Raw genomic sequence first — 25369 nt, forward strand, 5'->3', positions numbered from 1 at the left:
CCTACCTCCCACTGTAGTACCCTTGATCAAGGTACTTGTGCTGAATTGATACAGCAAAAATTACCCAGGTGTTTAAAAGGGTAAATCAGTTTAGCTTAGTGTAGAAACCTAGTATGACGATAATAAAAATAATAAAAACCAAGTTTGTGGTCGCCTTTGGAGTTGTACATTAATCCTTGGAGAGAAAAGATCTTCCAGGTCACACTGTCAAGCCGATCAAAAACCCAAAGCAACACACCAGTAGCCCATCATTCTGAAACAGGTGTCCTGTCTGATAAGTTACAGTGCCTGTGGGAGTCATGCATTAAAAATTCATGTCCTCACCTGAAAGGCTGTGCACTGTTTTTCACCACATCCTCCCTGCCACATAGATTTCTTCCCAACTCCGACGAGCAGCAGTAATGATCTGGTATAGATGGATTTTGCTCCAATTCTCCTCACGCCGAGGAGATTAAATTATAGAAGCTTGGCTCCCTCTGCAATAACAATCAGAAGCATTTGCGTGTCAGAGATATAAAATAGTAAGCTACAGTCCTCCAAGAAGCTTGCACATGTGGCTCTGATCATGCTGGAGAGCAGCAGAACTGAGGAGCTGGAGGCTGCCTGCTCGGTAATTGGCCGCTCTTGCCAGGATTGATGCAGGTTCCATGGCGATGGATTGCTTTCCAGTGTATCAGTTGAGAGAGGCGCAGTCTCCGTCTTTACTATCTTTTTTGTGGGCACAGATGAAGAATGAAGATCCCTCCTCACTGGGGAGTGTGGCTACCAGCTCAGAAGGAGCCTCAGTAGTGGTAGTTTTGTAAATTTTGGGTTTGTTTGGTCCTCGGTGTGATGTACAAATACGGCAGAACCTACACACAGTTTCCTATTATCAACCATCATTTATCTGACGCCTTTCCCAACGTGGCTCGCAATGTTGGGCTTGGACACAAAGCTACTTGCAGAGATTTACCTATTCGAAAAGGCTAAAAAAAACACGCAATCAACTTGTAATAAAATAAGGAATGAAGGGCTTGGCTGCTCAAAGACCCCAGTTGTATGTGAGATTTTGAGAAGATGGGAGAGCGCACTTCAAGCTTAAGATTTTATTTTTCGGGATGGATGTGTTTCAACAGGAAAGCCTTTTTCAGTGTTAGGTAAGTTTTACTGTATCAGTGAAGCATAAATACCTTGATCAAGGGCAGGAGATGGGATTCAAAGCTACTGCAATGCCGTCATGCAAGGTACTTACCCAGAATTGCATTGAGCTCAAAGTGTAAAGTAGCAAAATTGAAGTTATATCGACGAGGTGCAACGGGGACATACGCTGTGTGAAGAAATGGAGTATAATTGAAGGAGACACATTGGCCCTGTCAGTGAAAGAGTGTTGAAATGTATCATTTGATTGAGTAAAGAGCGGGAGAGAAAGAGAGAGCCTCTGTGGGCTGAAAGTCAAGCGAAGATGGTGTCAACGGCTTCTGAACGATGTGAACAAAACCCAGCTGTTTCTTTCTGCCTGATCCTTGGGCTTTTTGGCCTGGGTTGGTGAGAACAACCTCAGCCTCCCCACCGCCCCTGGTCTGAGAGAGAGCGACCAAACCATTAACTCAGCTATTTCCTTGAACCAGTTACTTTATTCACTGCAGTTATGTGATCAGTGCAGCATTCAAGCCAGCCAAACTGACTGCTGATCACAGTGATCCAGTGACCGAAACCGGTGACCTCTCCATTAGTTGTGGCTATGACCATACAGTAACCACAGACTGGAAGATCTGTGACACAATGGTTGAAGAACTGAACCCATGACCTAAAAGGTTTCAGATTTTAAATTTGACAAGGGAAGTTTGGCCCTTGGGACTGGACTGAAACTGCCAAATGAAATACCAGAGTTACTTTGTAAGTTATTTTGGATAAATTCCACTGCTGAGCAATTAACTCATATTAGGCAACAGATAATTTGTTTTGTTTTTTTCTCTCTTTTTTCCAGGGGGCCACAGTGAAGAGAGATGAGCACACAGGGGCCATTGTTGTGGCTCGCATCATGAAGGGAGGAGCTGCAGACAGGAGTGGTGAGCTGCAACCATTTGTGGCCAACTTCGTCTGCTCAGTCCTCAGCCATTGATTATTATTTCTGTTCACTATATGGGGGACAGATAAAGTGACAGTAGGTGGCAGTTTGTTCTGGATGTCCTGTGCTCTTCTGGGCTGTTCAAAGCCATGGGCCACCAGTTTAGATAATACCATTTTGGACAGGTGTTGATTGGTCTATGAGCTTCATGGCAAACTTGACCAATCAACCACATATGAAAACACTGAATTATGTTCAGCTTTGAGGTCAAGGGTACAGAGGAGTATTGTGACATATATTTATGTATCTAGGGGGTGCAGTGGCACAGTGGGCTTGGCCGGGTCCTGCCCTCTGGGGGGTCTGGGGTTCGAGTCCTGCTTGGGATGCCTTGTGATGGACTGGCATCCCATCCTGGGTGTGTCCCCGCCCCCTCCAGCCCTGCGCCCTGTTTTGACAGATTAGGCTCTGGTTCACCGCAACCCCGCTCAGGACAAGTGGTTTCAGCTGGTGTGTGTGTGTGATTTATGTATCTGCATGTGTGTATCTGTGTATGTGTCGTTGACATTTCTGTTGTTTCTGTATGTGTAGATGTGGGTGTGTGGGCATGTGTGTATGACTGTGTACCAGCGCTCATGTAGCTCCTGTGTGTCTTTATCGCAGGCTTGATTCATGAAGGTGATGAGCTCAGGGAAATCAATGGCATTCCCATGGAGAACAAGAGCCTGGAGGAAATAATTCCAATACTGGTACAGCCGCATTATCATTCTCCCGCTATGTGGAATCCTGTCTGGGTCCCTGGTTTGCAACAGGACATTATCTGGTCCTGTTTTTAGCATGACTGATCCATGTTGTCATCTGAGCCTTCATGTTGACATACTTCTCTGTGCAATGTTAGTCCTCTGTGGAGTGGCTGTGGACCTTTAATCTACCAAAATACACATGTATTTGTTTCTTGAACATGTACATAATGGCCAAAGTGTCCTCCGGTCAATTACTATAAGGAACCATTTTCAACAAGCTCATACCTGTGTTCCAAAGGGTGTCAAACAGCAGGAACTTCACATTGCTCTCAGTCACTTCTCAGTTTAAATTTAGTGATACAAAATTGTCAGAGCTTCTTTGTCTGACAGGCTCAGTCCAAAGGGACCATAACATTTAAAGTGATACCAGGCAGCAAGGTGGAAATGGAAACCATCAAACCCAAGGTAAGCCTCCCAATGGATATTAATTATACCCTGCTCTCTGACTGGCTGAAATGAGACCCGCTGAGATGTCGCACTATGTGTGGAGCTGTTTGGTACCTGGCCACTAATGGTCACATACAGGTAACCTGCAGACAGCACAGCCATTAAGCAACTTGAATCTGAAAGGTCACAGGGTCAGATCACCAAAAGGAGCACTCTTTTGGGTTGATAAAAGTTTTGTGTATATCTAACTATGAAATAGACATTGATATATCTCACGGTGGATGTAAGGTCAAAGGTTTAAGTCCTCTTGCCGGAGCCTTATCACAAGGTGCTTGGTGAACAAGTTTGATAAGGAAATAAGCTCTTCTTCATCAATTACCTGAGATGCAGGACACTTGTGGGTGGTGTTTGCTTTGATGCAGTAATACTGAGAAGAGAGTCCCATCTAGAAAGGGTTACTGTGGCACTGGATTCGATAGAGAAAACTTTTATCTTCTCTCATCAATGGCAATAGGAAAACTGATGGATGGTTTTTCCTGGCCAGTTGTCAGTAACAGAAGATCCTGCATTGTTCCTCTGGTGTGGTTCAGGTAGAAATTCCCTCTGGAGTATCGTTTGGTAGAACACTGAGTGTGTCTGCTTTATGTAAGCGTTTTCACAGTTTAATAACTTTAGTATGACTGCTTTACACCAAGATTCCAGCCTGAAAGAATGAGCCAAAACTCTGTCTTTTTGTGTCAACCCAGTTTGTTTTTTCTTTTTTTGTTGCTGCTACTATAATAAATACCTTGAAGTGCTGCTAATTGGGTGCACATGTGTAAAAGGAAGATGGAAAATCTCAGGGTGAGGATGAATCAGAATATTCTGCTGAGCACTGGGGCCAGACTTGGTCCTCTCCCCCTCAGACTAAAGTCCCCGTCATTTCTGTCCATGGCAGGCAGCAACACAAGTGTATCAGATCGCTCTGGTGTCAGTTGCCCCAAGGGCTGTTGATTTTCAGTAAGGCTATAGCTTGAGGACCAGCCCAATGGGGTCACTTGTATTGTATAAATGTGGATTTTTGTTTCACCTTTGATCCAACATATTTTAATCACCTATGGTAAACAAATCAATTACTCTATAAGCTGGTCAGTTTATGCTGGAGGCAACTCGACTGGATCCGCACAGAATATGATTAGAAGCCCAAGTTTATAAAATTCCATCCATCCATCCATCCATCCATCCATCCATCCATCCATCCATCCATCCAACCTTTGTCAACAACTGCTTGTTCCGAGCAGCGTCGTGGCGAGTCAGAGCCTTACCCAGCAACACAGGGCACAAGGCCGAGGGCGGAAGGGACACACTCCTGATGGGATGAGTGTAGAAAATTGTCTGATGGAAACTGTATAGATATGAAGCCAGGAACTTTTTTGCTGAATTCAGCGGCCTTTCCTTGCACCTTTAATCACTCCTAATTGCAGACTAAGGAACGAAGCTCTAACCTGGCATTCTTCTGAGCTGGCTCATGGGCTTTGACACTGAGATGACACTTCGATGGCTCCAGAGCTGGTAGAACCTGCTGCGGGAAGATTACAGTCCACGTTGACCTGAAATAAACCTTGCTGGTATTTTGCTCATCCCTTTCAGATGTATGTTAGGTCTCTGTTTGACTACAATCCTAATGAGGATGCAGAAATACCATGCAAGGAGGCTGGGCTGACTTTTCGGAAAGGGGACGTCCTTCAGATCTTGAGCCAGGATGATGCATCTTGGTGGCAGGCTAAGCACTGCAGCCTTCCCAATGCTCGGACAGGACTCATACCTTCAAAGCACTTCCAAGAGAGGTGAGCTTCCGTGCCATGTGACACAACAGAGCTGATCTCATTCACCCAACGGCCCCCTCTCAGCCCAGACCCCAGTCTGTAGACTGGAATCTGTCACCCATTGTGGAACGAGACCTGAACGTGTTTGATTCCTGACAATGTAAGGAGTGACTGTTTCCTTCTTGAGGCCAAAATAGTTTGGACTTCCGTGGCTGTCAGAAGCTGACATTAGTTATGAGAGAAACCGACAGTTTTGGTGCCGGTCCATTTTGGAAGGTGAGTGGACGGAAAACTGTGCCTCAGTGCTGTTGGACCACATGCCATGTGTTCAATACAGAGCTCACAGATGGAACACTTTCTTGGCATTACTCCAGGGCTAAAAAATTCAAAGACTTTCAAAGACATATTTCAGCAGAGATCGGACTGACGGTGCCATGTTTTCATGACGTCCTTTGATTTTGATCGTTATTTTGAAAATACTAAGTGTTCATAGCTAGAAGTTGTCAAAGCTGATGGATCTGTTTTTGTTGTCACACTCTTCCAGCAGGAGGTTTGCATTTCAGAGGCCTCCAGCTCTGCTGCCAACCCAGACCCTCCGAAGCCGCAGATCATGTAAGATCATGTCTAGATGTTGAAAACTCAGACTTCTTGAGATGTCCTTCAATGCTCAGAAGGTTCCTTTCTGTCCCTCTTGACTGAACTTGCAGGCACAGAGACAGGGACATTCGCAGCTGATATTCCTCTTTCACCCTACAAAAACAGCTCATCAGAACTACACACACTCACAAACAAACACTGAAGTGGTTGGGCTCTTCAGACGACCTTTCTGACCCTGCGTTTTCTGGGGTTCACAACAGCAGTTTCTGGAGATCCAGACTACTCTTTGGGAAACCCTTTCCCAGACTCAGCACAATGTTGCTACTTATTGTCAAAGAAATAATGGCTTCGTAGGAGTCTTGGATCCCGTGGCTAGTGCCATAAATTAAGCCAGTTGTGTTTTATACATTTAAAAAAAGTGGTTTACTAAGTGTAAGCTTCTTGGCTGCTGGGTGCACTTTATGCAGACGGCTAAAAACTGAGCGGCCTATTCACCCATTTTCGTGAGATGTGTGTTACCTTGTTGTGAACTCAAAGCTTTCAGCACTAGCTAGGCAAGGAGTTTTTACTGAACTGGTCTAGTAAGTACTACATATTCACAATATGTTTAAAAGCACTGGTTCCTCGTTGTGTAGTATTGGGTTAATTGTTTTAAAATGTGCTCAACTCTGCTTCCTTCATCATGTATTCCAATTTTACTTTTAAGTACATAAAGAGCATCCAAACAAAATATGACTAGGACTGTCTCAATCGAACTCAGTTCCACAGTGTTTAAAGCTTGTGCCTGGTGTTACTGAGTGCTGATAATTTATAACAATATGAGGAATGTCAACCATGTTTATACGATAAATCAGTTGGGAATATATAGTAGTTTGTGGAAACATGTTTTCAGTCATTTTATGATTGATTTAATTAGTTGGCATTAGTTTGTTTAATCTGTTTAACACACACACACACACACACACACACACTTTCTGAACCGCTTGTCCCATACGAGGTCGCGGGGAACCGGAGCCTACCCAGCAGCTCAGGGCGTAGGGCCGGAGGGGGAGGGGACACACCCAGGACGGGACGCCAGTCCGTCGCAAGGCACCCCAAGCGGGACTCAAACCCCAGACCCACCGGAGAGCAGGACCCCGTCCAACCCACTGCGCCACTGCACCCCCTATCTGTTTAATAGTTGATTCATTTTAATTTTTTAATAGAAAAACTTGAAAGGGCAGGTGGAAACGTAGTGGTTAGAGCTGCTGCTTTTGGACCCAAAGGTTGCAAGTTCAAATGTCACCTCCAGCTGTAATACCCTTGAACAAAGTACTTACCCTAAAATTGCTCCAGTAAAAATTACCTAGCTCTATAAGTGGGTAAATAATTGTAAGTTGCTTTGGAGGAGAGCATCAGTTACATGTAATATTGTAATTGTACCTTAGAGTTGATAAAATAGCAGGGGGTGTAGTGGCGCAGTGGGTTTGATGGAGTCCTACTCTCCTGTGGGTTGGGGTTTCGAGTCCCGCTTGAGGTGCCTTGTGATGGACTGGTGTCCTGCCCTGGGTGTGTCCGCCCCCTCCTCCAGCCTTATGCCCTGTGTTACCGAGTTAGGCTCCGGCTCCCCGCGACCCCGCATGGGACAAGCAGTTTCAGACAATGTGTGTGTGCTGATAAAATAATTTAATCCTTTTTACATTTGTCATAGGTATTGCGGACATTTTTATGGAACATATCCTGTGAATAAATAGAGAAGTGTCTATGCTATTAGGCCCATCAACCTGAAGCACAGGCTAAAAGCTGCAGTGCTGTGAAAAAAAAAAACATTTAATCCTTACCCTATTTGCTTAATTTTTGTAGGTTTTTATCACTAAAATTATCAGATGTGTTTTATCACCTCTATTGTTTTAGGTCATTTCTTTGGTGTGTAAGACAGTGAAATGAATAGAGGTGTGAAAAAGTAACTGCAGTCAATAAGTGGTTGAGACACCTTTAGCTGCAATGACTACCGCAAAATGCATCCTGTAGCTGTTTGCCAGGTTCTCACACTACAGCAAAGGAATTTTGGCCCAAGCCTCCCGAGTTTTATGCTTGTATGCATCTCCTCTTATCAACTTGACTTTTGCTGCTAAGCATTCAAGTATTCGAAAATTGAATTGAACAGAATTTGCCCAAATCAGGCCTGATTGCACTGATTAGGTTGATAAAAGTTAGGGGGCTGACACTGACACCGTCTCTCCAGACATACATGATGCGTTCAATTCTGGTTGTCAGTCATTGAATTACTATATGACATCATTGTTATAATCTCAGGGTGCAGTGGCGCAGTGGGTTGGACCACAGTCCTGCTCTCAGGTGGGTCTGGGGTTTGAGTCCCGCTTGGGGTGCCTTGTGATGGACTGGCGTCCTGTCCTGGGTGTGTCCCCTCCCCCTCCGGCCTTACGCCTGTGTTGCCGAGTAGGCTCCGGTTCCCCGTGACCCCGTATGGGACAAGCGGTTCTGAAAATGTGTGTGTGTGTGTGTGTGTGTGTGTGTTATAATCTCCATGAAACAAGTATCAGTATGGTGAATGCATTTCATTTCATTCAAATTCCGCTTAAATGGCAGGTTGAACGAGTGTGTTTTTGTGTATATACCTGTGCATACCTATGTCTATGTTGGGTTTTGTGTTTATATGTGCATCTGCATGGGTTTGCCATGCGCGTACAATCTTCCCCTTCTTCACTGAGTGTACATTTCTTGACTTGGCACCAGTGTTGCCCCTCTCTACCAGCCATTGCCTGGTACAGGGAAGGGTTCCTCAAGGATAACTTTGTCTGCAGTTCATTAAAAGCCGTAGGATTGCTTTGTGGAAAAAATAAGAAATGTTCCCGTACGGATGGGATCTCTGGTAGAGCCAGGAAAAGAGACGAGGCAGGTTGTTGATGGGTGGGGGGTTTTGAGAATCCCTTAAACTGTGCATCCTCATGCCTCTGTGTAGCATGGAATAGCAACTCCAATGTGGACTCATCTGTCATTTTCCATTAGACGCTCAGCCATGATGGGCGGGTGAACTGCCGCTGTGGTCAGCTGGTCCTCTGTTCTCAAGGATAATTTCAGGGCTCTTTGTCACCGCTGAGCCGCGGCTGGTCAGAGCGCCAAAGCAATAACATTGCTTCAGTTTGCTCAAACATTGACTTGTGCTGCAGTTAAAAAAAAACCTGATCCTAAACAGGCTGAAATGTTTATTTTGTCCTTTAAATAAGCAGGTCATTTTCAGTTTTTCATTTCTCTTCATTTTTTTCTCATTTTAGTTCCATGTCATTATTATCTTGTTTTCATTGGGACAGTAGATTGGGCAGATGAAAGGGCTACTGAATGCTTGTCTTCAGTTGCAGTCTCCAGGGATAAAACAGCTAACACAGTTCTAATGGATTGCAATCTGCATAAATTTTGTCTTAAAGTTTCAGCTGTCAGAAAATAGATAAAAACAAAACCATCATACTGGAAATGAATGGATTGGTGAAAAGATGCAACATTTGTTGTTGCAGTGCACTTACTGGGCTCAGAAATGCCTTTAGGTATATCTATAGTGGAGTAAAACAAATACAGTAAGCTGCAACATCTAGATCAAAATACAAAAATGGCCAAAAAAAATACTGCTCTTATTTAATGTCACTGTTATCACATGACTTCTTTTATGAAAATACGTGGTTTAATATCTGTGTTCTTTACATTTCTGCATTCTAAGATGATGCGAACATGGAGTATGGTAAGTACTTCTCTTGAACCTTTCATTCTTCCTCCCATTTCAATGTTTTTTCTGATGTTCACTGGGTTCTTATTTTTCCTCATGCTCCCGAAAGACGAAGAGCCGGAAGGTACATGTTACTGAACCTAGTGAATGTCCTGTGCTATATGACTGACTGAACATGAGAGTTAATCAAAGTTCTCATTTGCATGGCCACACCCCCACGTGCATTCATTCCTGGGGAAATAGTCATATTTTGTGTTTTAATTTCATTCCCACGATGTTGTGTGTCTGTTTTGCCTGCATGTAAAAATATTTGTTTGTGTTCCTTGACTCCTATATGTTGAGACTTTTCTTCAGTTTACAGGAAGCATTTTGTAAACACATAGAAAGACAAATAGTTGTAGGTTCTTATTGACACTTTATTCATCTTTTTTTTTCTGTTGAGTCTTGCTTTGTTTTTCCCCCGCTTAGAACCAGATTGCCATGGTTTGTCTCTGAGCACTACTATAGGAGTTATAATTCTTTTCTCACCCACCTTTTTGACTTTGCGGCCTGAACAGAGGAGGTGGATTACGGGGCCATCAGTGGCATACACATTGGTGAGTCTTTTGAATTAATGATCCTTAATGTACTCCTGTTTTGCCATTTCAGATGGAACACAGCATTTTTATAAAAAGAAAATAAATCAGTGTTTAATTACTGACAATGCAGCTTTGCAAAATCATTGGAATGGTTTGGGGTCGACCTTAATGAGTTAATGAAGATTTAAAGCCCTGTTGCTCAGTTTTGATTTGCATTCTCCATACAATCCTCTTTGCCCCATTGAGATCGACTTTGGCTGAGTGGTAAAAAATACCTCATCGAATGAAAGAGGGAACACATTTTCGACCTTTTTTGCTTCTCATGAATAATGCCAGTGGGCATATTTTTCCTTTTTTGTGCCTTTTTTGCACTTCTAAGGTTACACGGGTATCTCTGAAAGCATTACTAGCGAAAAGCAATGTTCCATTCCTCATCTGAGTCAACGTGGGTCTTTCCATTGAGGTGCTTCTTTCAGCACAACGTAATTAGGGCCTGTTGTTCAACCATTTGTTTTCAATTCCTTTCTTTGGTCCTTGTTGTGTTGTCTTCGGCCATAGGCGCATTACCAACCTCACCAAAGTTATAAGTCCGTCAGTGCAATAGAGTGTGCTGCTTGTTTTCATTCATGCCTTTTGAAATTTCCAGCATTGCTGGCCATCCTCCAGCACAACCTACTATATACTGTAAGCTGCTATACTTAGGTCTGAAGAATTAAATTGATGGTTTTGCATTGGTTTTTACAGTACCAGTACACTTCCAGGATCCATCACACTTGGAAATTGCACTGTAGAACCTTGAAAAATCCTTTTATAGTGAGTTTGGATGGGATTTATACCCACAAAAGGGAGGTGAAGGTACTTGGTGAAGCTTGGCCTTTCCCGGTCCTTGCACTCCATGACCCGGTTTCAACCTATGACCATTGAACTCTGATGTTTATTTGGTCATGCGGTCACCATCAAGTTCCACTGTTGCTCCCAGCGCAGTTAGTCCTGTCCCGGTGCCCACAAGCAATGAGAAGAAGCCAGAACCCGATGGGGAATTATAGGCTCCATCTGCGTGCAGCATGTGGCATGCCACCTCACCTGCCAGCGCAGTTTGTTCTGGACATGCGGTTGGGGATTACGGGAACACACTGAGGGTTTTCCGATGAGCGTTGTGTTTCCTCAAGAGCACTGGGTTCTCAAATGTTGTTTTTTTTCTTCCTTCCATCCTATTACTTGGTAATGAAATTAGTCAGAAACTTTAAAAAAAATATTGGCTGGCTCTACATAATTCTTCAGAAACCTTTTATGCAGAGTTGATGATTTCCTTAGGGCTTCAGGGAAAAATGTTTCTTGCCACTTAAGCCATTCTGAACACAGGAGAATGGTCACTGGGTGGGTAAAGGTCCAAGGGATGTGCAGTGCTATTGGCATAAAGGATGGTTTTGCAACTTGGAAAGGGATCTCCTTTGAACCTTAGATGAAATATTTCATTTTCTTGAATGTGGAAGTATGTAAAGCTAAATACCAAAAAAGAGGAGAGCTTGATTATTATAAAACCCTTTCGCTCTCATCATAATCTAACATCCATCAGAAAACAAACTGCATTAAACAGCCAAAAACACTGCAGTAACATACTGGAAGAGACATAATGCCCTTTAATCCAATTAAAACATACGGATAAACAGTGACCCATTGGAATTATGTATTATTTAGATATTAATATTATTTATTATTGCAGATAAACATTTGCTATGAATTTTACCATTAAATGTTTGCTGCCAGAAAAGTTTTTTCAGAGGCAGTGAAGATGAAGACCATAATCTAAATAAAAAAATTTAGTGTGTAACTTTTTCATTGCACTAAGCCCAGGCAAAGGGAGGTGCGGTGACAGGTTTGGCCAATGCCCACTGTGCGGCAAGTCTAGGGGTCCGAGCCCTGCTTGGCGTGCCTTGCATGCCTTGGTGCGTCCCCTCTCCCTTCGGCCTTGCGCCCAGTGTTGCTGGGTAGGCTCTGGCTCACTGCGACCCCGCTTGGGACAAGCAGATGTCTACATAGTTGGTTAAACCCCGGCAGGAATTTGGCTGTGGGTTGATAGCTCTGTGAAAGATGATTCTGTTGACTGAATGTCACCTATAATGTGCTACCTTGTGTGTTAGCTGACATTTATGTACAGACACCCCTCAATTTACATAAATTTGACTTATGGAAATCCAGATTTACGGAAAAAATTCCCAGCATACACATTATTTATGGATATTTTACGCAAAACATCTGAAATACATTAAGTGCAAGTCAGTGTAGTCAGACAAGGCAGGAAGCTGCATCTTCCCAGTTCCCCTGTGTTTTGAGCTGTGAACGCATCTCCTATCATTAGTGTAATGCTTTTTTTTTGCATATTTTTACCCATTTCATTATTCACAATGCTTGGTGCTAAATGTGCACTGGAAGGAAAATGAGAACTGTCGAAATTCAAAATAATAAGGAAGTATGAAGGTGGACAAAGATCATCATCCATAGCGCAGGAACCAAGTTTAACCGTATCGACTATAAATACGATAGTGAAGGATGCTGCATGTGTAAAGGAGCACATGATGATGGCATGTGATGATGTTGAATGGTGGGGGGGGGAGGAAAAATCTGACGTAGGTAACTTTTGACTTAGGTTAGGGGTTGAAGAACGGTCTATTTGCATAAGTCGAGGGGTGTCTGTATGTAGATGTTCCAGCATCAAAATAGCTCATGGACAAAATGGATGGGTAAAATAAAGGATGTTTGATACAGTTATACTTCACTGGGGGGACATCAGAAAGTTTTCATTAGAGATTTTAAAACTTGAGATGACCTCTTTCCATGAATGACAAAGTAACAGCAGAGTACATATTTTCTGACATTTCATTTTTTATTCCTTTAGCGGATACCTTTCTCCAAGGCAAATGTAAATGTGAAGTTTGTACATTACGTCTTACATCAATTTACCCATTTATACAACAGGGTATTTTTTACTGTATAAATTCAACATAAATATCTTGCTCAAAGATACCACCGCAAACTCAGGACTGGAACACAAGACTGCCCAACCAGCTGCAAGATGACATCTATAACCACTACACCATCTGCTACCATGTATTCATAATGCTTTTCTTCTATGCATGACTGTGATTTGCATCACTGTCCTGTGAAACACTTTGAGTCACAGAATCTGACATGGGAGTTTAGTATCTATTTTCAAGCAAGCAGCAAATCCATACATAAAGCTATGCATGATCAAAGATCCATGGTGGATGGTGAAGTGAAGAAGAACAGCACAGGGGGCTGCATGCTGGCACAGTGAGTAGTGCTGCTGCCTCACAGTACCGGGGTGGTGCAAGAGAACATGGGTTCAATCCCTGCTCAGTCTGTGTAGAATTTATGTGTTCTCCCTGTTTCTTTGTGGGTTTCTTCCCACAGTCCAAAGACATGCTGTTCAGGTTCACCCACAGTGTGTGAGTGACAGAGAGAGTGTATTCCACTGATGTATGGATAAGTGACAGTGTAAGTAGTGTATCTAGCAGTGTAAGCCACCTTGGTGAGTAAGATGTGTGGGCTGATAACACTACATGGGTTTGTTGGAAGTCACTTTGGAGAAAAGCCTCTGCTAAATAAATAAATGCAATGGAACATTACCCCATGTCTTTTCCTGGTTCACACACGTCAGGAGCATGTAGAGATGCCATACTTATAAAGGATTTATAAACTCATAGATTTCAGCCCCTGTCATGCTTGCTCTCTTCTGCAGTGACTTTAAAGTCACTTCCTCATGCTTTGAGTATCAATAGGCCACAGTGTTCATATTGGAAGCAGACTTCTAAACAACCCTCGCCGATGCCACTGTTGATGCCAACTATGGATATACTCTCCAGTCAGCTAATTACTTAATAAACTAGAGTAAAGTAATAAATTAGCAATCCCATTGAATCCCATTGAATCTGTCAACTCCTGTAGGCCTTCTTTCAGCAAGATCAGCTGTGGTCTGCATATGATGGAAACACCTGTCATCAGCTGACTGCAAAAACAGATTGGAAAAATGTGTGAAAAATGCTGTATGCCCTTTCTGGAAGCTGTCTGCAAGATCTTTCACAATAATTTATGTAGTTAAAACCCCCCTTTTCTTTGGTTCAACTGATTCTTCTGTTCTCTTGTATTCTTCTTTCAACAAGAGCTGGTTGACTTGGCTACCCTAAGTTTCCAGACCATCAACACAAACTTTTATTGACAAAGTAATGTAGAAAATGTTTGTCAGGCTGTTATAAAGCTACAGCGATACCAAAGTGCTTGGCTGTATGCTGAGGATTTTGCGTTATTACCCATTTAAAAAAAAAAAAAAAAAAAAAAAAATTCCCCTCAACTAAAATGTATTAGCAGAAGAAAACAAGACATATGGAACAGTCTAGAAGGATTTTTGTGATTTTGGACGATTGAGGTTACCTTTACTTCAGCTGGAAGGAAGGCAGTGGGTTGCACTGGCCAGCTGTGTCTGAGAAACACGCACACACAGACACACACACACACACACACACACACACACACACACCTTCTGTCCACTGCAGAAAACAGGCATTCTAGAATGCCAGAGATTCCGAAACACTAATCAAAAATTGTTGTTCCATTTTCAGTGCAGATATGCTGTCCATTCAAATGTCATACCCTTTTCCCAAGCTTGACCGAATCTCTCATCAATTCACTCAGATCATAATATTGTGGGTGCTGATTTTCTTATCTGCTGGATTAAAAGTGATATGTTTTTTCAGAAAATGGCAGCAGCTCTTTCCTGGAATTTGAAGATGAAAGGTGGCTGATGTGTGGGCAAAGACCGTGACCGACCGATGCGGTCGGAGATGCAACTGAACAGCTGTTACAATCAGTCCAGTGTACTTCTTGCACCACAGGCTGTTTAAATACAGAAGAATTCCTGTTGTTAATGTGGTGCTTCCATTGCTGTGGTGCACGCGGGAGGACACAGGATCTCCTCAGGGCATCAGCGGCCAGCTGGCAGTTTTGTGGCAATGTGAAATTGTGGCATTAAGAGGACTAGATCAGATATTTTTCCCATCTCAGCTCCAAGTTCTTGTTCTGCCTTAATCATCTACAGACATCTCCACCTCCTGTGCTCCTGAGTTCATTAATCACTGCATAAAAGCCCTACTGTGCAGGGCAAGGAGCAACTATTAGGTGTTTTCACTTTGCCACTTGGATTTAGTCCACCAATCTGCGTCATCTGCAAGAAACCAGTTCTGTCATCCTAGGATCAGTTTCTTCTAACAAAACTTCCATCCTTTTTATAGGGCAAACATGCATATGATGCACGGACCCCAGTAAGCCAATAAGGCACGGCAAGAGAAAAACAATGGAAGACAGCAAAAGAATATTACCCCTCCTCACAACACACTCATTAAATACATTAAAGAGAGCAGAAATGAGTCATATGGTAAAAGCACATTAACATCCCAACCCCCGACACACATGCTTGTCACTGTTGCTATCAGACAATGCACCAGACACCAGGCAGGATGAAAGGAAAGCATAGAGGCGAGAGAGACAAGTGTATGACATAATCGGTGGAAGAGGTATACAGGAATGTACAATAATATGAATAGCACAATATTAAATTTCATGACAGCTTGTCACTGAACAAACAGAAAGCACCAAATTACAACCAGACTGAGATTTCTCTCATACACACCTATCATTGTACAGACATCACATTCTCTCACTTTAAAAGCAGTGAATTATTTTTAACCCCAACCCAAGAAAACTTGTAAAAAAATGTAACATTTGAAGCTTTTCCAATTTTATTTTCTTTTTAATGCTGACTAATTTGATAAAGGGGTTGAATAATGCTCTCCTTTTGCTTTGCAGCTGGCCTGCGGAGGAGTTTCAGGCTCAGCAGCAGACACAGAAAGGCCTACAGAGCTGTGTGTGGGAACCGGTGGAGTGAATGCTATGATGCGGATGAGATACTCACGTACGAGGAGGTCGTCCCCTACCGCAAGCCACCGTGGGTGCGCCCCAGGCTATTTCTGCTGGTTGGTGAGTGCGTGACACCTAGGGCTGTGATCTACTGTTGGGAATGCTGTTCTTCTCATGGGAGATGTCAATGCTGAGTCTGATGCGCATGATGCAATCACTTTACCTAGAATGGTGAGCGAGGCATGGGTGGCACCATCACTGATGCTTGCTTGACAGCTGACCCTGCAATTGCATGGATGACACTTTCACTGTCCTTGCAATGGGCCACAATGTTTCACTGACATCAATCTGGTTCCATCCGTCTAGTCTGCAATACGGATCTTACAAGATGATCCATCTGGACTCCAACCAGTTTATTTTGTGACTCCATGCTGTGATCATCTCAGAAGCTTAACATGGGTGTGTATGCCTATAGCACAGGTCCAGAAAAGTCCCAGACAAGCCACAGCAGACCACTTCTTAATGTCCGCCCTAATGGAAGCAAAGAAGTGTGGGTACTTATTTATAGTTAGGGTGAGCGCTCGGTATGGCGTCCTGTCATCAGAAAGTCATTTGGGGTTTTAGGCTGGATGGTTAGCACAACCCCGCAGAGCTGTTGTGTTTGAGTCATTTCGTTTACTTGAGGCCAAACCACTTCAGTCTAAGGACACAAAGCAAAACTTACAGCACAGAATTAAATCTGTCACTTATACGTATGTAATTTTCCTCAGCCTTTGTCCTTACATAGAAGATTTTATTTGTGAGAGGTAATTTCTAATTACTTTCACGTAGGCCTATCCACATAGATCACCTCTACCTTTGAGGTCAACTTCAGAAACTGTAGATACTATGTAGTTGCAGCTGTTTTGCTGTTGTAAACACCATCACATTTTTTTGACCGGACGTCTGCTGAAGGAATTACAGCAGGTTGTCTGCGCAAAATTTTTGATTCCCGGACTGGGATATGGTAAAGTGGGAACTGAAGTTGATACGAACACCTGACCTGACATCAAAGGGGTCTGTGGGCTACATTTGCTTTTTGAATTACCTGGATAATTTTCAGTTTTATTGGTTGACCAGGAACTGTCTTGACACATCCATTGCTCATTTTTGGTTCCACAGTTGTTCAGGGCAATGTCCAGGAAAGATATGCTTTATGCTTACCATTCTTCTTCATGGCTCTCGAACCAGGTTTTCCTTTAGAAGCGTCTCAGTTAATGTTATTTCTAAAAGCCAGACGCACAGAGACCTGAGGAAACACGGACATTTTCCCTCCAAACATGGCAGCTAGCCTCTATTTGGTTTGGCAGCTCCTCCCTCCATTAAATGGAAGCATGGTCTGTGTTAATCAGAAACTGTTTGCACATCATTTTTGATGTGTGCTATTCAGTAACACATATGGTCATCCTCCAAAACAGAGAATTACTGGATACACCGTGACTGTCCTCGCTTCAGCTTGGGCTAAACACAGACTTGAATGTATGCAAACCTCTGCGTTGTGACAAACTGGGACCTATCTGGCTCCACTGGATTGGGAGCAATTTCGAAATATTCGTTTTCTGTATTTAGTCCTAAATTGAACACAGTGAGTACACTGACAGGCATTTTAGGTTATAAGATGTGATTTTCACCATGACATGAATCTCCAGTCTTCTGTGGACCGACTTAAATGGCAGGTTGTAAGTTATTATAAATAATTTATATTTAGCTCTTTCCTTTGTTCAAAGTAATTTACAATGCTAGGCATTGTACACTAAGCTACTTACAAGTGTCTATCCATTTACACAACAAAGCATCTTAGAAACAAAAATAGACCGACTATGGGGAATTGTCACCAATTTACCTGAAACACATGCTAAACTGAAGCATCCAGAGGAACTCTACACAAATGCAAGGAGAACATTCAAACTTTACAAAGACTGAGTTGCATTTGAACCCACCCCTCAAGAGCTATGAGGTGCCAGTGCTACTGAGCTACCCAGACGTTGAGCATATTTGACTGTGTTTAGGGTAACAAGATGGCTCTGAAGTGCACTGTTGGATGGTTAAGGCCTACCGCGACTTTGGCCGAAGGTCAGACCAACTTTTAGGCTTTAATTCATTTATATTCTCATGGCTCCTGATCCACCAGGGGAAGATTCTCCAACAGGGGTGAGTGCAGATGTAAACCATAGAGTAGAATGTCAAATTAAGTTACTGTAACGTCTCAGCTAATCTCAAATGGGGTGTAGAGTCATAAAAAGTGCCTACAGGGCTGTATATGGCATATCTATTTTTATTTTTACAGCAACATACAGGGCAGCACCTCTTTGACTAGAAGTACCATATTTCTTGGGTTCTGATGAAACTTCAAGACAAAAACCATTTACAAATGATGGTAGCATTCATGTTGCCATTGTTTGTGTGTTTAAGGGTGAAGCCCACATTTGCTGGTAAGTGTTACATGAAGACAGGCAAGCTAAATCAGACCAGTTACAGATGTGATCACTAATGGGTTTGCACCATTATTTTGAAGAAAAACTTTGGGGATAGAAATCTGGAGTAGGAAAAAGAAAATCTGTATTTACTGAAGCAGGTCCAGGGTCTGAATGGAGGTCCAAAATTCAGTTCTTGAACACCATTTCTGAGTGGTGTTCCTGGCGGTTTCTAGTGCTTTCACAGCTGCCGTTCAGCCACCAATCAATCAAACTGCCTCTCATTAGGAGGTTAATTCCTACCAGGGAACTGTGCTGATATTGTGGGGTAGAGTTGGTTCTCCACAGAATTAAACGAGACAACTGCTGTTTTCTTTGAACTTCTCTCCTGGAACACTGTTTCCCCTTCACACCAGCAGTGGGACCCGCAATCTGTTTTGATTCCACCATGGAAAGGAACATGCGATAAGCCCAAGTCATTTCATGCACGATTTGGATGGCCAGGCATCCCAGGAATCCCAGTCAGTTGCAGTTTCTAAAAACAGAGGGTCCATGTCTACATTACAGTAAGGACTACTGTTCGCTACCTTAGGATGTGTTGTTCCACTGGGTTTTGCGCTCTTCATCGACTCAGGTATTGCGTCTCGAGTACCATTTGCAGTTTGATTATGCCATGGAGTACAGCACTTGGTAGGCTGACAGATGTGTGCCAAAGGTCAAAGGTCATTGGTTAGGGGTCACATTTTTGAAGAGGTAAAATTCTGCCGCCACAACCAGGAGTGACTGGCTGAGCTGTTGAAATGATAAAGAGTTCAGCTACACTCCGTGAAGGAGGAAAAAATTCATTAAGTCTTTAAGGTTGTTGATGTAAAACTGTGTCCTCTATATCCGCAAGGAAAGCCCTCTTAAGTCTTTCACCTGAATTTTTACCTCAGTGTCAACAAGATGATTTTTTAGTAGCTTTTGATCAACAATAATAATGATTGTTAAACTTGACCTAGGAATTTACCTATGGGTCCAGGATTTCTCTAAAAGTGTCTTGCACTGCATTTGTGGGCAATTCATGTCTCACCCGATGCCTTTTCCTGTGTTTTGTAGGACCTTCGGGGGTTGGTCTCAATGAGCTGAAGAGGAAGCTGGTGATCTCCGATCCCCAGCGATATGGCGTGACCGTGCCCCGTAAGTGTGCAGTTTGGGCTCTTTGGGCCTCAGATGTTCACTGGTTCTAAAATGCAAAACATAGTTCATCAACACAACAAACCATGGACGCAACATTCCTAAGATTTGTAAAGGGAGACAAAAAGTCTAATTGTTAGTCATGATTTACATCATATTTATTTGGGAGATGCTTCTCTCCAAAATGTCATGCAACTCAGAGTAAACAGAAGTGCATCAGCAACCAACCAAGAGCTTTAGACACAGACACAAGATAATCGACACGCAGCTTGTTTGTCTTATACCTCCAGGTTGCTGATTCAAATCCCTGAAATAGCTACCTATAGAAGTGACATTCAAAAAGTAAATACATCAATAATCATAACAGATGGTGTTGGACTCATTTCTGTAGCTTTCGGGATATGAGAGGAGTAAAGGGTCTGAAGGAGAAAGATTTGAGACCCATCTTGAATGCTGGGAGGGATTCAGTAGTTCTACTTAGCAGCACCAACCTTTGGACAAGAGTGGACAGCATTAGTGTACTGTAACTCTGCCTGGGTCAGTCTATGATGTTCAGTAAGGGGTCACTGTGGATTCTTAATAGTAAGTGACATTTATCAATCCTCATGGAACTGAAGTCCATACTGGCAAAGGAACAAAACTCCTTTTTCTCTTTTCACTGACCTGTTGACTGCCTCATTGTCTGGAACTGGTGTACATTCTCCTTCCCCACCACGAGGGGCAAATGACAGCCTGCCTCACTGCTGTACAGCATTCAGCCACTTAAAGGAGACTGCCACTGTGGCCATTGCTGCCACTGCTGCCACAGTGAGGAATAAGGTTTTAACTTGGCAGATGGTGATGTCAACATGTTGGGATTCATTATTGCCATGATTTATGCATTCCAGTAGAAGTAACAGAGCAACTGTGTGGCACACAAGTAGGTGCTTCTAGGAGGTGGTCGGATGTCAGTGATGAGGGCAGTCGTGAGCATGTACTGTATGTCTGGTACTTGGAATGTTGCTGGCATTAAAGTACCACTGATACATCCTTCCTAATGCCTATTAATGGCTCATAAATATGACCTGTTATGTATCACTTGCAAAACGGCCTTGTGAGATGGTGTTAACCGAATGAATGGACAACAGAAACCATGTTATCATTTTGCACTTCATGTTCAATGTATGGGTGGCGCAGTGGGTTGGACTGCAGTCCTGCTCTGCGGTGGGTCTGGGGTTTGAGTCCTGCTTGGGGTGCCTTGTGACGGACTGGCGTCCCATCCTGGGTGTGTCCCCTCCCCCTCCGGCCTTGCGTCCTGTATTACCGGGTTGGCTCCGGTTCCCTGTGACCCTGTGTGGGACAAGTGGTTCTGAAAGTGTGTGTGTTTAATGTGTTGTTTTTTGGTGCAGCTTTGAGGACACTGGTCCTCTGTATCCTTTCTGACAAAAAGATCTCTCTCCCATGAGATTCTTGAGGCATTTTGCTGCCATGACAAAGAGTTTGTACAATGAAAAAGCAAAAATCAGAGCAAGCACTGAAGTGACAGCTGACTGGCCAGTACTGTGGAGGTTTCAGCCAACTGGAAGTCTGGTTAAGAAAGTTGTGGTTGACACCCTGTGTCTTGCCCTCTGTGTTCAACAGACACAACCAGGCCCAAGAAGGTCCAGGAGAGTGATGGCATGGAGTATACCTTCATCCCAAAGCACCTGTTTCTCACTCAACTTGTAAACAACAAGTGAGTTCATGACCCTAAAGCACCACTTGGCATGGCAAAGGAATACATATATATATATACATTTAGATATACATAGTGATGGGCCAGGTGGCACCCAGGGAACAGATTCCCACATTAGTGCAGCAGCCACGAGGCCCCACCCTCCGTTCCATTTCCTGTGCAAATGAAACTGTTTCCTGTCCAAAGGTTTCCTGTTCCATTTCCTGTCTGAAGGTCATTTCAAGGCTTAAGTGGATGTATAAGTTTCTGTTTTCCAGAGTATTTATAGAAATAACATGATTAGTAGGCCTGGTGTTTCATACAGCTGTAACACAGTCATGAGCAGCAGCGATGAATGTTCAGCAGAAACGAAGCTTAACCCCCAGGATTCAGTAAAAAGTAAAAATTGCAAAAGCTTAATGTCCATCCATCCATATGTTCATTCTTCAGTTATCAATAACCACTTGTCCAGTGCATCGTCAAGTGGTCCTGAGCCTATTCTGGAGTCACAGGCCATGAAGTAGAGCACACCCTGCACAGGATGCCATTTCACCAAAGGGCAGTCACACACACTACAGGCATTGTCAAACCCTCATGACTTAATCTGACAGAAAAATATACCTGTAATTTAGGGCACAAATGACACTTGTACAGGAAACTAAAAAATAAAAAAAAATTTTAAAAATAAAATAATAATTTTCTAGGAACATTTCTGGAGCTGTAGATGTAGACTTTCCTTTTCCTCTTTTGCTATCTTTATCAAATTTCATTCTGAAACATCGCTGCGTTTAAAAAATTACCATGGTTTGGCAGAGAAAACACAGTGGAAATGACTTAGAATAGCAAAAATGTTATATGGGGCTTCAGGGCTCAGAGTGAAACTATGACCTTATATGAGAAAAAATGACTTTGAATCCATCTCACAATCTTTATGCAGATGCTGGGTGTACATAAAAATAAAGTTAGCTTATTAGAAAATCTGATCAGAGAACAGCTGAGATGAGTGAAGTCTTTAGCTGCCAATCACTAGTGGTGCGGAGACTTGAAGACAAACCTATTTTTTATGATACCAGTAATCATTGAGCTGCATTTTCATCAATGCTGTGTTCATGATATTGCAGAAATCTAGACCCTTTTTTTCTTTTAAAGCTGCAAAAATCATGTTTCCATGCAGGTTCATTGAACATGGAGAATATGGTGGCCACTTCTATGGAACCAGCCTGGCAGCTGTGCGCTCAGTCCTGGCCAAGGACAGGGTGTGTCTGCTGGACGTCCAACCACAGGTGAGTCCTGAGAGGTAGATGGTGGTGTTTTATCCTTCTTCCATTTAACCGCTTGCATTCTTCAGCCTGAGTAACAAAGCTTATGGTTTCATGCTCCGTACATTTTATTGCAGATGTCTTTCAGCTAAGAGACCCACGAGCCCCAGGGTTCTTCATGGGAACATGATTTGAAAATCATTGTGTGCTACCTGACCATATGCTGTATTCTTTGCTATAACAGATTAATGAAGTAGCGGACAAAAACACAGCTCTATCTTCCTGGAAATGTTAACTATTTTTGTTGCAGCTTGGTGACCACAACAGGGTTTGAGGAACATTTTAGATGCAATTACTTATAATTTTCCCCTTTTCGACATTTCCTCTTTGGCTTCTCTAAATACGTGCGGCCGGCTACGCCCCTGCAAAGTGGACCGAATGTCACTCCTGCTGATTTTGGGTCTTTAAAACCAAATGGAGACCTTGCATTGGTTTTCACTGTGTTTGTTTTTGCTGGGACTGTAGCAGCGTGGTCCGGGTAGTACCGCCAAATGGACCGTACGTGCAAACTGGCAGCAGTTCCTGCTCCAAGACACTTCCTGCCATCATCATGCTGGCTTCTTGTAATCATGTTTTTGGTTTTTAGTGGTGGGTTTCAACCATGGTGCAAGTAGTCTCCAGTGTCTTCAGGTTTTTGGGACACCTGGGCACTTTCAGGACAGAACTGAGAAAAGTATGCCCATATATTAATACTAATATGTCTCTGAGTACAGAACTTTGCTTATGGGTTAATGGTGACTGTAAAAATTGGACCACAGTTGGTCTCCACTGTGTCAGAATCCAAGCAGGTATCTAAAATGTTCAGTCCATGTAGGTGAAATACCAGAATGAGCAAGAATTGTCAGGTTTGGTTCTCATGTACAGCTGCCTTGCACTCCCCCCCCCCCACACTGTGGTCGAATGAATGCTCTGTGTTCCATCCCGCAGACGATTGTACACTTGCGGACCCCAGAGTTCAAGCCCTTTGTGGTGTTTGTGAAGCCCCCTCCGATGGAGCGTCTTCAAGTCACCAGGAGGAAGGCCAGGTTGCACTCCTGGCAAGATGAGAAGGGACAGACAAAGATGTTTTCGGTAACACCAAACAAGAGATACACACACACACACACACACACACACACACACACACACACACACACACACACACACATTTTCAGAACCGCTTGTCCCATACGGGGTCGCGGGGAACCGGAGCCTAACCCGGCAACTTAAGGCGTAAGGCCGGAGGGGGAGGGGACACACCCAGGACGGGACGCCAGTCCATCGCAAGGCACCCCAAGCGGGACTCAAACCCCAGACCCACCGGAGAGCAGGACTGTGGTCCAACCCACTGCACCACCGCACCCCCACAAGAGATACATTCATGGTGAATCTGTTATTCAGATGAGGTGTAAAATATTAGAACACAGAGAAAGGATAGTGGGTGGATTCATTAATCTGACATAATGTGAAGCATTTCGGAGTGTGTGATCTGAGCTGAGCGATTTTAATATTACTATTACCAGGAACAGCAGGAAGCGTAATGTTTAGAGCTGACTCCTTACACTTGAAGCACCCAAGTTTATATTGTATCTCTTGCTGTACTACCCTTGATCAAGGTACATATTCTGAATTGATGTAGTAAAAATTACTCAGTTACACAAAGGGGTAAATTACTAAGTAACTAAGAATTACAAGCTGCCTTGGAGAATTACATCAGCTATATGAATACATAATAATACAGATACATTCTGTATTCTTCTTTACAATATAAACATATGAGAGTTTAAAGACTATACACTATCCTGTAGCCCTAACTATTATGCCTGATAAGGAGAGACAGCCTCAAGTGCTGGGCTAAGAAAGGCCTTAACAGAGGTCCTGGTGAAAATCAGCACTCCATCATACACTCTCACACTTTCAGGATGTGTGAGTATATGGGGAAGAGTGTGATGTCCAAACCACACACACAACATTTGCCAGAGTGTTGGTGCAATGCTGCAGTGAAGACAAATAAGTCCTGCAACACGTACCGTGTAAGCTAAACACACGTCTGTGACATGCTATTTTTTAATGTTTAAAAGGGGACAGTTGGACAGGTTATTTATAAAATCAGCATGAATATATTCTGTGTTTACATGATGATGCAGTCCAATTTCTAAAAATACTCACAAAGTAGCAAAAAGATCAAAATTTCCCTCTACCACTACTGTTACGGACCATTATCTGACACTTTACAGTACCATATGAGACTTGTACATTATGTTGCTTATAGTTCTTTATTCACTGGGTTGTTTTACTGTATCAGTAAAGTATGTAAAATGAAGGTACTAGAGCAAGAGCAGCGATTCAAACCCGGGTCCTTCAATTGCAAGGTGACAGCTCTAGCTATTGCTCTACTGCATATTAATGGTTAATTTGTTAATAAACTAAATTCTTGCCTTTTAGTCATCGCAGAGTTGCTTGTGTAGTTATTAAAAATATTATTTAAATCAGCAGAGATTGAAAAATGACTCCTTATAATAATGATACTCACATTCATTAGCCGTTTGTCCATGACAGAGTTGCAATGGTCAAGAGCCTATCCCAGAATCATTGGGTGCTAGGCTGTGAGGTGTACACCCTGGATAGGATGCAAACCCTCAGTATTTCAAGCAATAAAAAGCTGAGATCTTCCATCTGTAAGAAAAAAGGCCTTTTTGGTGAAATGGTGTGTTCTGTCTGACACTAATTGCGTTTTTCAAGAATGCAAATGTCTGGCCTGTTTAACTAATAAAATGACTCTCCCCCTTAGTATATTCTTAAAACAGACCTGCCTCAATTGTTTTAACCTTGGTATTCATGTCACTTGTGTAATGGTGATGTCATTAAGTTTTAATGTTTTTCAAC

General features: G+C 42.9%; 1 protein-coding gene across 1 annotated transcript in view; it reads left to right on the forward strand.

Annotated features, from left to right (window-relative positions):
* LOC108937581 (MAGUK p55 subfamily member 7-like) overlaps nucleotides 1–25369 on the forward strand; it is a 51329-nt gene that overhangs the window by 24506 nt on the left and 1454 nt on the right. The window contains exons 6-17 of the mRNA XM_018757597.2: nucleotides 1967–2048; nucleotides 2708–2793; nucleotides 3178–3252; nucleotides 4864–5060; nucleotides 5584–5651; nucleotides 5747–5812; nucleotides 9912–9950; nucleotides 15813–15983; nucleotides 19415–19495; nucleotides 21113–21206; nucleotides 22360–22468; nucleotides 23432–23575. Coding sequence (XP_018613113.2) covers nucleotides 1967–2048; nucleotides 2708–2793; nucleotides 3178–3252; nucleotides 4864–5060; nucleotides 5584–5651; nucleotides 5747–5812; nucleotides 9912–9950; nucleotides 15813–15983; nucleotides 19415–19495; nucleotides 21113–21206; nucleotides 22360–22468; nucleotides 23432–23575 — 1212 coding nt within the window. The remainder of the gene's footprint in view (nucleotides 1–1966; nucleotides 2049–2707; nucleotides 2794–3177; nucleotides 3253–4863; nucleotides 5061–5583; nucleotides 5652–5746; nucleotides 5813–9911; nucleotides 9951–15812; nucleotides 15984–19414; nucleotides 19496–21112; nucleotides 21207–22359; nucleotides 22469–23431; nucleotides 23576–25369) is intronic.

The sequence above is a fragment of the Scleropages formosus genome, chromosome 7 (genome assembly GCF_900964775.1).
Source record: "Scleropages formosus chromosome 7, fSclFor1.1, whole genome shotgun sequence".
Taxonomy (NCBI): domain Eukaryota; kingdom Metazoa; phylum Chordata; class Actinopteri; order Osteoglossiformes; family Osteoglossidae; genus Scleropages; species Scleropages formosus.